At 51.0% G+C, this 14,572-nt stretch overlaps 1 protein-coding gene across 2 annotated transcripts in view; it reads left to right on the top strand.

Moving 5' to 3' along the window:
• The first annotated feature begins 3,001 nt into the window (after positions 1 to 3,001).
• The window catches only part of VAV1 (vav guanine nucleotide exchange factor 1), a 55,885-nt gene continuing 44,314 nt past the window's right edge, over positions 3,002 to 14,572 (top strand). Inside the window, exon 1 of one of the 2 annotated variants that reach the window (XM_036847412.1) lies at positions 3,002 to 3,263. In XM_036847412.1, the coding sequence (XP_036703307.1) occupies positions 3,060 to 3,263 (204 nt within the window). In that variant the 5' untranslated portion in view covers positions 3,002 to 3,059. The remainder of the gene's footprint in view (positions 3,264 to 14,572) is intronic. The other variant, XM_036847413.1, reaches the window with a different exon arrangement.

The following is a 14,572-nucleotide window of genomic DNA, read 5'->3' as shown; positions in this document are numbered from 1 at the left end:
CCTTCACCCACCGCGCCCGAAAGGAACCAAGCCCCATCACCTGGTCCCGCCCACGTAAACCCCACCCCTCCAGGCCCCGCCCCTTCTCCAACAGTAACCTCCGGGCTCTCACCCCGCCCCCTTGTTCTCGCCCCGCCCCCTTAGAAACTTTCTTTTCGCTAACCACGCCCCCTTCAGATAAAACCTTCTTCCCGTAGACCACGCCCCCTTGGGAACTCCGTTCCTACTAGTGTACCCCGCCCCCTTAAATTTGCCCCGCCCTTCTCGGGCTGACCACGCCCACTCATCTCCTCACCCCTCTTTTACTCCCGCCCCTTAGAGCCAGGCCCCTTGATTCCGCTTAGGGCCTCCGGCTGGTCCTAAGCATCCCTGGCCCCTTCGGACGGGGCAAGGCGGTGTCTCCTAGCCCCTCAGTGTTCCGGGCAGGGGCGGGGCGGTCCCTACGGGCTCTTTCGCCTGGCAGGGAGTGGTGGCGGCTGTGACGTGACTGGGTGAGCTTCCTCCAGACCAACCCCCTGGGTTTCCGGGAAGGAACCCCATTGGGTGTCGGGTTTTGTGGAGAGAGATGCGGGAAAACACGACAGCCTCTCCCAGTAACAGAACGTTGGAGCTGATCTAGACTCTGGCAGGACTGGGGGGTAAACTTTCAGGTGGTTTCCTACGTGGAGGGAAGGAGGGGAGGGGGGCTTCCATCCTGTCGCCCGGAGACAAGCGTGAGAAAGGTGGGGGAGGGAGGGATCTGGAACCAGAAAGAGGACGCTCTGGCCAAGTTTATGGAGGGCGCATAATAATAACAACAGAATTGAAAGCAGTAGCTGCAGCTAACATTCATTAAGCGCTTACTGTATGCCAGGACTGTTCTGTTTGCTTGCCCTGCTTCAACACATTCCATTTTTACGTAGACCTCTCAATGAGATGGGTACTGTTTTCATCACCCCATTTTCTAGATGCAGAAACTGAGGCATGGGGCAGCTCAGCCCAAGTTTGCCCAAGTTTGACACGGCTTGTGATTGGTCAAGGTGGGATTCAAGCCCGGAGCCCTGGAGCGCTATCCTGTCTTCCTCTGATCTTTGCAGCCCCACCATCTCTGACCCCTACCGTAATTCTAAACGGTGAAGGTTACTGTCACTCAGTTTACAGATGAGGAAATTGACGCATAGAGAGCCACGGATGGTTGGGGAAGAAAGTTTTGGTGCCTGTAGGATCGTAAATCTGGGAATTTCCAGGCTGGGCTTCCCCATCTGCCAATGTGGAAGAGACTCCAGTCTCAGGACAGGCTGAGGGGTATCCCCTCCTTGACCCACTCCCCGTCTGGTTTTGATACAGTCAGAGGGTAGGGGGTATGTGCAGTGAAAGGAGTCTAGCGCCCCTTAGTGGTTACAATAATTAAAAAAGAAAATCCGGGGAGTGGCTCGGGTGGCGGGTGGGGTGGGTGGGTGGGTGCTTGTGAGACGGAGGGGGGAGACTACTCACAATCTAGTGGGGTGGAGGTGGGTAGAGAGACCTCGTAGAGCACATGATTTCAGGTAATGATAAGGGCTACAAAGTAAATATTTGCTAAACCAATGAACAACACTATCGAAGTCCAAAAAAAGAGATGATGGTGGCCAGGGCCACGGGAATAAATGAACGGATTTGGGATAAATGTCAGAGGTAGAGCCATAGAGCTTTCAATTATTCATTCATTCATTCATTCATTCAACAAATATTTATGGTGCATGTATATGTGCCAGGTGCTGGGGGGAGTGGTTCCAACACGAGACACAAATTTCTCAATACACAATAAAGAAATAAGTATAGGGACTTCCCTGGTGGCGCAGTGGTTGAGAATCCGCCTGCCAATGCAGGGGACACGGGTTCGAGCCCTGGTCCGGGAAGATCCCACATGCCGCGGAGCAAGTAAGCCCGTGCGCCACAACTACTGAGCCTGCGCTCTAGAGCCCGTGAGTCACAACTACTGAGCCCGCGTGCCACAACTACTGAGGCCTGCGCACCTAGAGCCCGTGCTATGCAACAAGAGAAGCCACCGCGATGAGAAGCCCGGGCACCGCAACAAAGAGTAGCCCCCGCTCGCCGCAACTAGAGAAAGCCCGTGCGCAGCAACGAAGACCCAACTCAGCCAAAAATAAATTAAAAATAAATAAATAAATTTATATAGAAAAAAAGTATAATAAAATAACAGGTGGGGAAGTGGGATAGGATAGGGTGTGATGGGGTGGGGAAAAAGGCTGTGATCTGAAATGGAGAGGTTTGGGAAAACTTCATGAGAAGATGATCTAGAGCTAAGATTTGCAGGAAGTGAGGCAGCTGGCCGTGAAATTGCCTGAGGCAGAGGAGTAGCATGTGCAAAGGCCTTGTGGCAGGATTCTAGAGCAAGCTTCTGGGGCTACCTGGTGTGTTGGAAGAACACTGAGGAGGCCCGTTTGGCTGGAACAGCGCAAAGTGGGGGAGAGTGGGAGAAGTAGGGCAGGGAGGTGATGAGTGGTCATGCAGACCCTTGTGGGCTTCAGGGATGACTTTTATCCCAGACGAGGGGGGGCTGTGGGGCATCCCGACTTGACTTAGGTGTTCATAGGTGCCCTCCGATGTGGGGAGTACAGATTGTGGGGGGATGAGGACAGGAGCCCGGCCATGGGGCAGAGGAGACTGCGCTGGTCCAGGCTGCCAAGGTTGGGGGCTGGATGAGGGTGGAGGCGGAGGAGGGAGGGGTGAGAAAAGGGCGGATTTTGAGTATGTTTCCGAGATGGTACCGCTCTTGGGTTGGATACAGAGGAAGGCAGCAGGCCTCCACCTTGTTACCCTGAACCCACTCCCAGATGCCCCAGTGCTAGCTGGTGGGGGAAAGAGAGGCCAGGTCCTGCTTGAAAGGGGCTGGGCTGGGGCTGGGCTGCAGGTGCTCCCCACCCCCCCCCCCAACCATGGCTCCTCCTCCTCCACCCCCTCTCAGGGCGACAGTTACAGGCAAAGAAGAGGAAGTGGTAGCTAGCTAGCGGAGGCAAGCGGGCGGGCGGCAAAGGAGGCCGCGAGGGTGCACGGGCCGGCCCGGGAAGCCAGCAGCCATGGAGCTGTGGCGCCAGTGCACCCACTGGCTGATCCAGTGCCGGGTGCTGCCCCCAAGCCACCGGGTGACCTGGGATGGGGCCCAGGTGTGCGAGCTGGCGCAGGCCCTCCGGGATGGCGTCCTCCTGTGCCAGTTGCTCAACAACCTGCTGCCCCACGCCATCAACCTGCGGGAGGTCAACCTGCGTCCCCAGATGTCCCAGGTGAGACGGCCACTGACGGGCCTGCCCCAGGGTGGGTGGCGGGAGGCATCCCAGGCTGGTACCCAGGGGGTTGATGCTCTGCACCTCTGGGCCAGCCGTGTAGAGGGGAGGATGGCCCCCCGCCCTGGGGTCTGGCACAGGGTACGGGGGATATGGGGGTTGTAACACTCAGGGATACAGGGGTGGCCCACCCAAGGTTAACGGGAATGGGTTCATAGGCTCGCAGTTAACCCACATCTAGGCTGAGAACTGGCAAACTTGGGGTTAAAGCTCCCAAAGCCCCAGGCTGGCTCCAGTGGGGATCAAGCCCCAAAAAGGGACTGTGTGGGGGTCTTGAGGGGGGCTAGGAGCCCCCTGGGTGGCCAATAGGGTGCCTGAGGTTTTCAACTCCTTTGACCCCCCCCCACCCTCCAAGATTCTAGCTATGGGGGAGGGGCCTCCTCCGATTCCTTCCCCCACATGTGTCTCCTCCTCCCAGGCCCTGGGCCCCTTCCTTCCCCTCACATCTTCCCCTTGGCTTCCTGCCTGGGCCTGGGGCAGCATGGGGCGGGTGGGGTGCTATAGGCCTGGGGCTCTGGTCTTCCTAACTCCATCCATCCCAGGGGGCACGTTGAGGCAAGACCTGGTCCAGAACCCCGAGAGTGGGTCCTGGGGTTTTGGGAACCTAGAAATAGCTGCTTTTTCTCTGTAGGGATTTCTGCAAGGGCCCCGGGTCCAGGGGGAGGAGGATTTGACTGTGACCGCCCCCAGCTCAGGAAATCTATTCAAATCCCCATTTGAATGTGGTGGGGTGGGGGAGGTAACTGGACTGGATTCTCTTTCTGTCGTACCTTCTCTGGTTCCCTCTGGCCTCCTGAGTTCTGGGTGGAAAGTGATGTCTGCTGATGCCTGGCGGTTGGGGGTGCCCTGCCTGCCCTGCGGGTCTGACACTTGCCATCCAGCCCTCAGGCCCTACCCTGGGAGGAAAGGCTCGTCTGGACGCGCTGTGGGCTAGTGGGGGACCTCTCTGGGGACAGATGGTGGGCAGACTGGGGTATTGCCTCCTCTCTGGCCTGAGATGCCATGTGCGGATGGGGGGAGGGGCAGTCAGTGATCAGGGAGTGGGCCTATGGGGGTCCCTGGGGGTGTTTCCTGGGGATAGGGCCGCACGTGGAAGAGGCCCACCCTCCGCTAGCCCAGGCAGGCCTCCTGAAAGAATGGTGGCGGGGGAACCCCAGAGATTCCCCTGCACCAGCTGCTCTGGCCACAGGCCATCCCAAATTTTCCTCCATTTGCTTGCCTCCTGGCTTCCACACAGAAGAAAGTAGCCGTCGGACCAGTCAGGCCCCAGACTTGCGAGCAGTCGAGATCCAGCGAGCAGTCGAGATCCAGTGAGGCTTCAACAGCAGCTAATGGGAAAGTGGTTAGACTTAAGGATGAACTTCTATCCTTCCCTGCATCTTCCCTACAGCTGGTTTTCTGATAAAAGGCAAGGGGTTGTGGCATTATTCTCTAGGAGGGCAGCTGCAGGGACTAATGTGTCCTGATTTTCTGTGCTGGGCAACACCGAGGACCCAGGCCTGGGTCTGGCCCTCAAGGTGATCCCAGACTGCGAGAGACAGACATCCCCCAACCCTGTGTTGTCAGGACCAGGGCAGAGGAAGAAACCTCTGGGCTGGGAGCCCTGGAGCAAAGGCAAGACGTTGCCTGGGAGAGTTGGGCTTTATGCAAGAGGGGACATTTGTGCTGGGTTTTGAAGGGTGAGTAGGAGTTTCCTAATTGCTCAGGGTTCCAGTGCCTAGCTGTGTCAGGCCCTGCACTGGGCAGGGGTGTTCCTTGATCCTCCCCATCTGGGAGCTCTGTGCCATCCTGCCCTGTGCATTTTGTCTCCCTTTGAAGCTCAGCCCTGTGCCCCGTTCACAGTGGGGCCATGAGCAGGAAGCTAAAAGGTGGTCACATTAAGTCGGAGGGAGGTATCACAAGAACAGCCTCTCTAAGTTTTCAAGTCCCTGTCCATCAACAGATTTAAGCCCGGGCCATGAGCTGCCAGTGGGATATGGAAGGACAGAGAGAGAAAAGGGAGGACTCCTGATGGGGGTGGGATGGGGTGGGGGACACACAATGGCATAAAGGTGTGGAGCCTGGAATTAGGATGCTTCCTAGTTTCTCTCATTTCCTCCTCAGAGTTCCTCGGCTTTTGCTCCACTGCTCCCTGGGTAGAGGGTGGGAAGAGCATATTCATTCATTCATTCATTTATTCATTCGTTCATTCATCAACAATTATGATGTACGCTGGGCCTCTTCTTGGTGCTGAGACAGTGGGAAAAAGACACACACAAACCCCTGTTGTTGAAGAGCCCACATTCTAGTGGGAGGCACTGACAGTGGGCAAATAAGGAAACATATACATTGTCAGAGGTGGTACATGGCCTGGAGAAGGGGGCTTGGGAATGCGGAGTTGCACTTTTGCGTAGGAGGTCTGGGAGGCCTCACTGAGGAGGCAACATCTGAGCAGAGACCTGGGCAAAGTGAGGGAACGAGTCATGTGAGTCTGAGGAAACAGCACTCCTGGCGCAGGAGGCACTGCCAGTGCAAAGGCTCTTAGGTGGGAGCAGGGCGGTTCCCACGTAGTTGTGCTGCAGGGCAGTGAGTGGGCTGGCTGGTGGGCATGATTCATGGGTGAGGTCAGATTGAAGTGAGTCTCCAAGCTGAGATCTGAGACCCAGAAAGACGATGACACCATCATAGGCGGCCACAGTGATGACCAGACACTCTTACTCTCTCTGGGAGCCCAAATTCCGGGTGGCAGAGATGAAACTTTAAAGCTGAGGAAGTGGAGAGGAAGAGACAAATGTGACAGTCATTGTGGGAAAGATCCACCAGGACGGGGGAGCTGATTAGACTCAGGATGGGGGCGGTCACTGGAGCCAGGATGATGAATCTTTTTTCAGTTCCTCCACTGTGTGACCTTGGGCATGTTACTTAACCTCTCTGTGCTTTGGTCCCCAGCCTGTAAATGCTGGTGCCGTTGGCAGAGGCAGGGAAGGGAGAGGGTAGGAGAGTTAGAATAGGAGGGGTGGGCTGGGGTGGGGGTTGATGGTGGTGGCTTGGAGGAGCCAGACCTGGGAGCCAATCCTGGCAGCATCACTAGCTGGCTTCGCCTCCCTGAGCCTCAGTTTCCCCATCTGTGAACTGTGGCTAAAAACGGCACCTTTTGGGGGAAGACTGTTGTAGTATTTCAACACTGCTCAGCACTGTGTTGACACCTGATAAACCCTCTATAGAAAGTCTTTTTAGGGAAAATGAGGGATATAGGGAAGGTTGGCAGCATAGCACAGCCTGGAGGAGTTTGGGTTAGGGCAGTGGTTCTCAACTGGGGTGGTTTCGCCCCCAGGGGATCCTTGGCTATGTCCTGGGACAGTTGGGGTTGTCACGTCTGGGAGCTGATACTGGCATCTAGTGGATAGAGACCGGGGATTCTGCTCAACGTCCGACAATGTCACACACGACAGAGAATTATCTGGCCCCAATGTCAACGGTGCTGAGGTTGCGAAACCCTGTGCTGGGGGACAGACAGCCTGGTAGAATCTTTAAAATATTTGACTCTTTGGTTAAATAATACATGTGTATCATTCAAAGATCAAAACACATAAAAAGGTGCACAGGGAAAAAATGTAACCTCTAGCCATCTTCTTCAGATACCCAGGTGCTACCTTCCTCCATAAGTGACTCCTTTTTTCTTTAAGTTGACTATATAGGCTTCCAGAATTTCCTTATGCAAATAGGAATGCAGGTTTTTATTAACTACCCTCCTCTCTTACTACAAAAGACGGCACATACCACCCACTGCTTTATACCCTGCTTTTCTCACTTTAATCATTGTCTTGGGAATCTTTCCAAATCAATACATAGAGATTGTTCTCATTCTTCTTAAAAAATGACTGCACGATATTCTAGATTGTCCATTCACTTAACAAACCACTTATATCGGGCGAACTGTGTGCCAGGCATTCATCTAAACTGGGAGCTGGCAAACTACAATGGGAGGGCCGAATCTGGACCACAAGCATGTTTTATAAATAAAGTTTTATTGGCATACAGCCACGTCCATTTGTTTATGTATTATCTATGGCTGATTTCCAGTTACTACTCTACAGTTGAGTAACTGACGAAGAGAGTGCCTGGCCTGTTGAGGTGAAGATATTTACTATCCAGACGTTTGTAGAAAAAGTTTGCTGATCCCTGGTCGAAACACTTTCTATACACTGACTTGTTTAATCTCCATAACAATTTACGAGGTAGATATTATCATTATCCTCATATTGCGTATGGGAAAACTGAGGAACAGAGAAGTTAAGTCACTTGCCTCAGGGCACCCAGCTTGAAAGTGACAGTCAGAAATTCAAACCCAGGCAGCCTGGTACCAGGATCCCTACTCTGTTTTTTTTTTTTTTTTCCACCCCTTAGGCATGTGGCCAGGGTGTGTTTCTCTAAACTGTATTCCATTGCACGGCTGGGGGATCACTTAATTTACCATCACCCCTATTGATGGGCACTTGGATTGCACCAGGCTTTTGTTCTGACAAACTAACTGTGATCAATAACCTTGTCCATGAACTGTTTTTTGGCTCTTCTACTGTGTGACCTTGGGCATATTACTTAACCTCTCTGTGCTTCCGTTTCCTCATCTGTAAAATGGAGATAATAAATCCCCATCTGAAAGCATTGCTCTGAAGGATAAATGAGTTACTATCAGGAACCTAGAAAAGTATCTAGCTACACATAAATGTTATTATTGCAGCCAGATACATGAGCAAGTATATCCATGGGATAAATTCTCAGAAGGGTTTTCTGGCTCAAAGCGGGTGAGTCTGTGTTTTCAGTAGATCCTGCCAAATTGTTCTCTGTATGGGATTGTTCCCATATGCATTGTTCCAATTACATTACCTCTAGCAATGAGAATGCTGGTTTCTCCACTGCCTTGCCAACAGTTGTTAAGCTTTTGGAGTTTTGCCAACTTGGGTGATAAATGAAGCTCATTATGACTCAATGTACATTTCTCTTATTCTGAGTGAGATAGAGCCTCTTTTCTTATGTTTAAGAACTATTTATATTTTCTCTCTGCAAAATAATATTTGTTCATATCATTTGCCCATTATTTTTTTCCTTCTAGGACTGCTGGAATTTTTTTCTTATTGATTTTTAGGAACTCTTTATATATTGGGCTGCTTTGAATTTCAAGTCAGGTACTTACTAGCCTTGTGATCTTGGAGAAAAAAAATTACTTAACCTATTTCTGCCCAGGTTGTCTTATCTACAGAATGGGGGTGTGGACAGCACCTTTATCTCAGGGTTATGTGAGGGTTCAACATGATAAGGTAAGTTAAATTCCTATCATGGTGATTGACATATGATTAATGTATAGCAAGTGCTAAATTAATGGGAGTCATTCTTTTTTGCTAATTTGATTTCAGTGGGTCTGAGCTTGCCTGTAGGATGTGGTATAGGTCCGGGTGCAAAATGTTAGTTGCTGTAATGAACTGCATTGCTTCAGTGAATTTAAAGAGTTTACTTCTAGCTTATATCACAATCCAGTTTGGGTCAACTGGGGGATTAAGAGGATAGCCCTTCTTTACAAAGTCCCTATAGGACTTGGGCTCTTTCCATCTCATGGCCCCATCCTCCCTGAAGCCCTTGGAGTTCTCTATTCAGCCAGAGGACAAGGAGGGAGTTAGGAGGAGGGAAACCCTGAGAGGTTTTCATGGGGACAGGCCCAGAAGTGGCACCATCACCTCCATTCTTGTTCCACTGGCCATAATTTGGTCACATGGTCCCATCCAACTGCAAGACAGGAATGGGAATGTAGCTTAGCTGGGTGCCAGGGAGGGCAAGGAAATGGGTCGGGTGGATATAGAGAAGGCAGTGCCAGAGGACCTCAGGGTGATGCCTAGCTGGTTTCAGAGTTGCAGGTCTGGAGGGGGCTAGCTTAGAGGAAACCTCTGTTTCATCTGGAGGGATGAGGAATGAGGAGGACCTGGACCAGAGCCATGGGGGAAGGATGCAGCTGGGGACTTGGGGTGGGGCTTGGTGCAAGCAAACCTCAGCCAAGTGGGTTGGGTTGGGTTGGGTGGAAGATCGCATCTAAACATGTCCACTAGGACTGACCGGGACAGAAGCCTGGCGGGGGTGTGTGTCAACATTTGCGCTGTGCCTTCTTTCCCATTCCATTCTGTTCTGTTCACTGACTTCCTCTCTGGGCCCAATACTGGGAAATGTCACCCTTCAGGACTCTCACAGCGGATGCTGGAAACCCCTGTCCCTCCCCTTGCTCCCAGCCCTCCCACGCATGGCTCCCCTTGGAGTAAAAGTGAAAGTCCTCATCATGACCCAGAAGAACCTATGCATTTGGCCTCTGCCCACCTCTCAGCCCTCATCTCCTCCCTCTCTCCCCCTCCCTCACTCGACTCCAGCCATGTGGGCCCGCCCTCACTGTTCCTAGAACCCACCAGGTGCAATTCAGCTCCAGGGCCTTTGCACGTGCTGTTCTTTCTCTACAAATCCCTCTTCCCCCAGATATACACCCTGGTTGTTCTCTTATCTCCTGAACGTTTCTTATCAGAGAGATTTCCCCTGGTTTCCACATGTAAAAATCACACCCCCTGCCCCTGCCTACCACCCCCTCCCCAATTCTCTTCCTTCTTTTATTTTCCTCCACAGTATTTATTTATTTATTTATTTATTTATTTATTTATTTATTTTTGGCTGCATTGGGTCTTCGTTGCTGTGCGTGGGCTTTCTCTACTTGCGGTGAGTGGGAGCTACTCTTCATTGCGGTTGCATGGGCTTCTCGATGCGGTGGCTTCTTTTGTTGCAGAGCATGGACTCTAGGCGCGTGGGCTTCAGTAGTTGTGGCTCGAAGGCTCTAGGGTGCAGGCTCAGTAGTTGTGGAGCACGGGCTTAGTTGCTATGCGGCATGTGGGATCTTCCCGGACCAGGGCTCGAACCCGTGTCCCCTGCACCAGCAGGCGGATTCTTAACCACTGTGCCACGAGGGAAGCCCTCCTCCACAGTACTTAGCCCTCTCTGACTTACCATAGTTTTTAACTTATTTGCTTATTATCTGCTTCCCCCACTGGAGTGTCAGGGCAAAGCTTTTTGTCTGTTTGGTTCACAACTGTGTCCCCAGTTCCTAGAACAGCACTTGGCATATAGTAGGTGCTCAATAAATGTTGATCAAATATTCACTTCATTTTTTCAGTCATTTAATACAGGGGTCAGCACACTATAACCCATGGGCTGGCTGCCTCTTTTTGTAAACAAAGTTTAACTGATACAAGGTCTTGCCTACTTGTTGACACATTGTTTGTGGCTGCTTTCTCTCTGCAAAGCCAAAAAAATAAAAAAATTACTGTCTGCCTCTTTACAGAGTTTGCTGATTCCTCCCTGATTTAGGAGGTATTTGTTGAGTGCTTACTTACTACTGGTTAGTGGTAGTTGGTTAGTGATGATTGAGGATGGATTGCCTGAGATTATCCTGCCTTTACTAGTTCCGAGTTATGTGGCTTCTCACCTTTTGTTTTCTTATCTGTAAAATGAGGCAAATGAAGACGGTGGTAACAGCAATAATAACAACAATAGTAATGATGATACTACCACCCACCTCAGAGACATTTCTGGGACATTCTGATGGAGAATCCCACAATGAATGAGACGCAGACCATCATGAAACTCATGGAAACAGACAAGGAAATAGGCAGTTACAACACAGATTAACGCACTCAGTGATGGGTGAGTGAAGCCCAGGGTATTGTGAGAGCAGAGAGAAGAGAACCCCCAGAAACAATCAGGGTAGGCTTCCTGGAGGAGGTGACATGCCAATGTGCGTGTGGGAGGTTGGGGAATATTTGAGGGACCAAAAGACAAAGTTCTGTTTGTCTCCCTTGCTAACATTAATGGTGCCAGGAAGTGGGCAGGACCAGAGGGTGTGTTGGATGGGCATAGCTGGGCATCTAAAGATCTCAGTACATTGTAGAGATGGACTGTCCCCTTTGATCTCAGGGATGGTGTTCTGAGACCTGGGCTTTAAGAGGAACATGAGAGTCTGGTCCCTTGGGGAATAGTGGAAGAAATAAGGGATGTTCAGTTGGAGAAGTTTAAGGTTTGAGGAAATTCTGAACTTAGTCTGCAGAAGTTTCAAGCAAGAGTCTTAGATCTTGTGACAGAAAACCCAACCAAAACTGGCTTAGTCAAAAATAATATTTATTACCTCATATAACTGAAAAGCTTGGGAGGAAATGCCTTCAGGTCTGGCTGGATCCAGGGGCTCAGGAGATATCTCAGGAACCCTCTCCTCTCTCCCCTTTGCACTCCATCTCTTAACTCTGCTTTCTTTGGGGTGTTTCCCTCCATTTTCAGTCATCCTTTCCCCTCATGGAGGCAAACAAGAGTGCCCAGATATACCAAATTTTTATTCCCACAATTCTGTGTCCAATGGAAAATGGGAGGGTCGATTTAATGGCCTCTAAACCCTAGATCTCTCTTTCATTGGACATGAATGTTTGGGGGGGGTGTAACATGTCCAATTCTGAACCAATTGCTGTGCCTGGGAGAATGTATGGTCTGATTGGTCAGGCCAGGTCACGTGCCCATTTCTGGAGTTGGGGGCGGGGTCGACTCTACCCAAAGGAGCTAGGCTCGGGGAGGGGCTGTTTCACCTGGGAAACTGAGGGGCTGTTACCAGAAGAGCGGGGAAGAGATGTCAGGAGGCAGTCGATCAATCGATGTTTATATTGGCATCAAGTACTATCAATAAATTGAGTCCAGAGTTTCTCTGCATCAGCAGTGCTGAAATTGGGGCTTCATCCTCTGTCTTGGGGGCTGCCCTGTGCATTGTAGGAAGTTGGACAGCATCCCTGACCTTCACCCACTCTCCCCCCCACCCCAGTAGTGACCACAAAATGTCCCCAGGCATTGCCTAATGTCCCCTGGGGGGCAGAATTGCCCCCGAGAGAACCACTGTTTTGGAGGGAGTGAGTTTCCTGTGTCCGGGGAGGTGGGGGATGGGTAGGGGGGGTGGGGAGGTGGGTGGGCGGGGTTGGGGGGATGGGGCGGAATCCAAAGAGAAGTGAACAATTACTGGCTGGGGTGAAGGTGAGATTGAGAGCTTCTTCAAGTTAGACATTCATTTATTTTATCATCGGCAACAGGCACTGTGCAGATGGCTGGGGTGATGGGAAAGAACACCACAGATTTCCTCTTTGCTCTCCTGAGTTCATGGCCTTGTGGGAGAGAAGGCTGCCTGTGTTCTGTTTCCTGTGGCCGCTGTAACAGTCTTAAAAACTGGGTGGCTTGAAACAACAGCTATATTGTCTCACTGTTCTGGAGGGCAGAGGTTTGAAAACAAGGTGTCGGCAGCATCTTGCTCCATCTCCAGGCTATAGGAGAGAATCTGATCTTTGCCTCTTCCAGCTTCTGCTGGCTCCAGGCGTTCCTTGGCTTGTGGCTGCGTTATTCCAGCTTCTGCCTCCATCTTCACGTGGCTGTTTCCTCTGTGTCTGTCCATCTGTGTGTCTCATAATCCAGAAAGATCTCCACACCTTGACGTCCTTAATGATGTCTTGCAAAGTCCTTTTTTTTTTCTTCAAATAACATCACACTCACCAAGGTGCCAGGGATCAGATGTAGATGTATCTATTTGGGGGCTGCCATTTAACCCGCTACAGACAGTAAACAGGCAAATCAATAAAACATGGTAGTAAATGCTGCAGACAGAATAATCCAGGGGTCAGGATGGAGAAAAACAAAGGGGGCAGGCTTCTGGAGAATGGTCAAGGAAAGCTGAGAGCTGGAGGATGAGGAGCCAGCTCTGGGAAGCATGGGGGCAGGGAGGGCAAAGGCTGTGCAAAGGCCCTGTGGCAGGAGGATGAGAATGAAGGATCTGCTGGCAGAAGGTGAGCAAGAGAAGGGAGAGCAGAGGGAAGTGATGTTTGGGAGGAAGGCACTTCAATGGAGGTGGCTGTGGGGATGTGTGTGGAATTTAAATATGATGGGAAGTCTTGGAGGGTTTTAAGCTGCTCCATGGGGACTGGACTCTAAGGGCAGTAGAGGTGACAGTAAGGGGACCTGGGAGGAGGAGGTTGATGAAGGTGTCCCAGGGAAAAGTGATGGGGGCTTGGACGAGGAGCTGGGGACAATGGATCTGGCTCCCATTTTGGGGGTTGAGCTGATCAGACTTGCTAACAGATTGGATGGAGGGGGGCTGGGAGTGAATGAAAGGAGGTCAGAAGATGTTGAAGTTTGTAGCTTAGGGACCCGCCCGAGTGGGGGTATCATTTGCTGAGATGGGAAGCCTGGGGGAGGAACAGGTTTTGGGGAGTTCTGATTGGGCCATGTGACCCTGGAGATAGAAAGCAGCCCAGCGTGGTGGTTACTGCAGTGGCTCTTTTTTTTTTTTTTTTTTTTCTGAACCTGTGGCACGGCTTGTGGGAACTCAGTTCCCCGACCAGGGATTGAACCCGGGCCACAGCACAGTGGTTCTTAACTGGGGGTGGGGCAAGCGGCTCTGTCCTCCAAGGGGACATTTGGTAGTACCTGGAGATGGTTTTGGTTGTCACTACTGGATGGAGTGGTGTGGTCCTGGCATCGAGTGGGTAGAGACCAGGGATGCTGCTACATGCCCTCTTATGCCCAGGACAGCCGCCCAATTATCAATGGTGCTGAGACTGAGAAACCCTGTTTGAGGGCCGTGGACTCCGGTTGCCCGGGGCTCTGGGTGCCGATCCTGACTTTGGGATCTTGGGTGAGTTGCTGAACCTCTCCGTGACTTGGTTTCCCCCTCTTTGAAAAGGGGGTAAGGATAGTCCCTACCTTATAGGGCTGTAGTGTCAAGTGGCCAGAAGGGCATAGTGTCAAGGGACCCAAAGAGCAAAGCGTATCCACATCCAGGTCTTGGTACTTTGAAAAGAATAGTTTTTAAAAAAATTATTTATTTATTTATTTATTTATTTTAATTTTTATTGGGGTATAGTTGATTTACAATGTTCTGTTAGTTTCGGGTGTACAGCAAAGCGAATCTGTTATACATATACATATATCCACTCTTTTTTTTTTAAGATGAAAAGAACAGTTTTAATGAAGTGGATGGGAATAGGTTCAGAAAGTATAATGAATAACAACAGAAACGGTTCCCATTTACTGAGCACTTACTACGTGCAAGTGTTGTTCTACGTACTTACAACTTATGCACTCATTTGATTTTTCACAGCAAACTCATGGAGAAGGTACCTCTGTGTTTCAGTTATCTGTTACTGTGAAACAAACCAACCCAAACT

This window comes from Balaenoptera musculus, chromosome 3 (assembly GCF_009873245.2).
Source record: "Balaenoptera musculus isolate JJ_BM4_2016_0621 chromosome 3, mBalMus1.pri.v3, whole genome shotgun sequence".
In the NCBI taxonomy this organism is placed as follows: domain Eukaryota; kingdom Metazoa; phylum Chordata; class Mammalia; order Artiodactyla; family Balaenopteridae; genus Balaenoptera; species Balaenoptera musculus.
The sequence above is the reverse complement of the archived record's forward strand: the minus strand, read 5'-3'. Positions and strand labels throughout refer to the sequence as shown.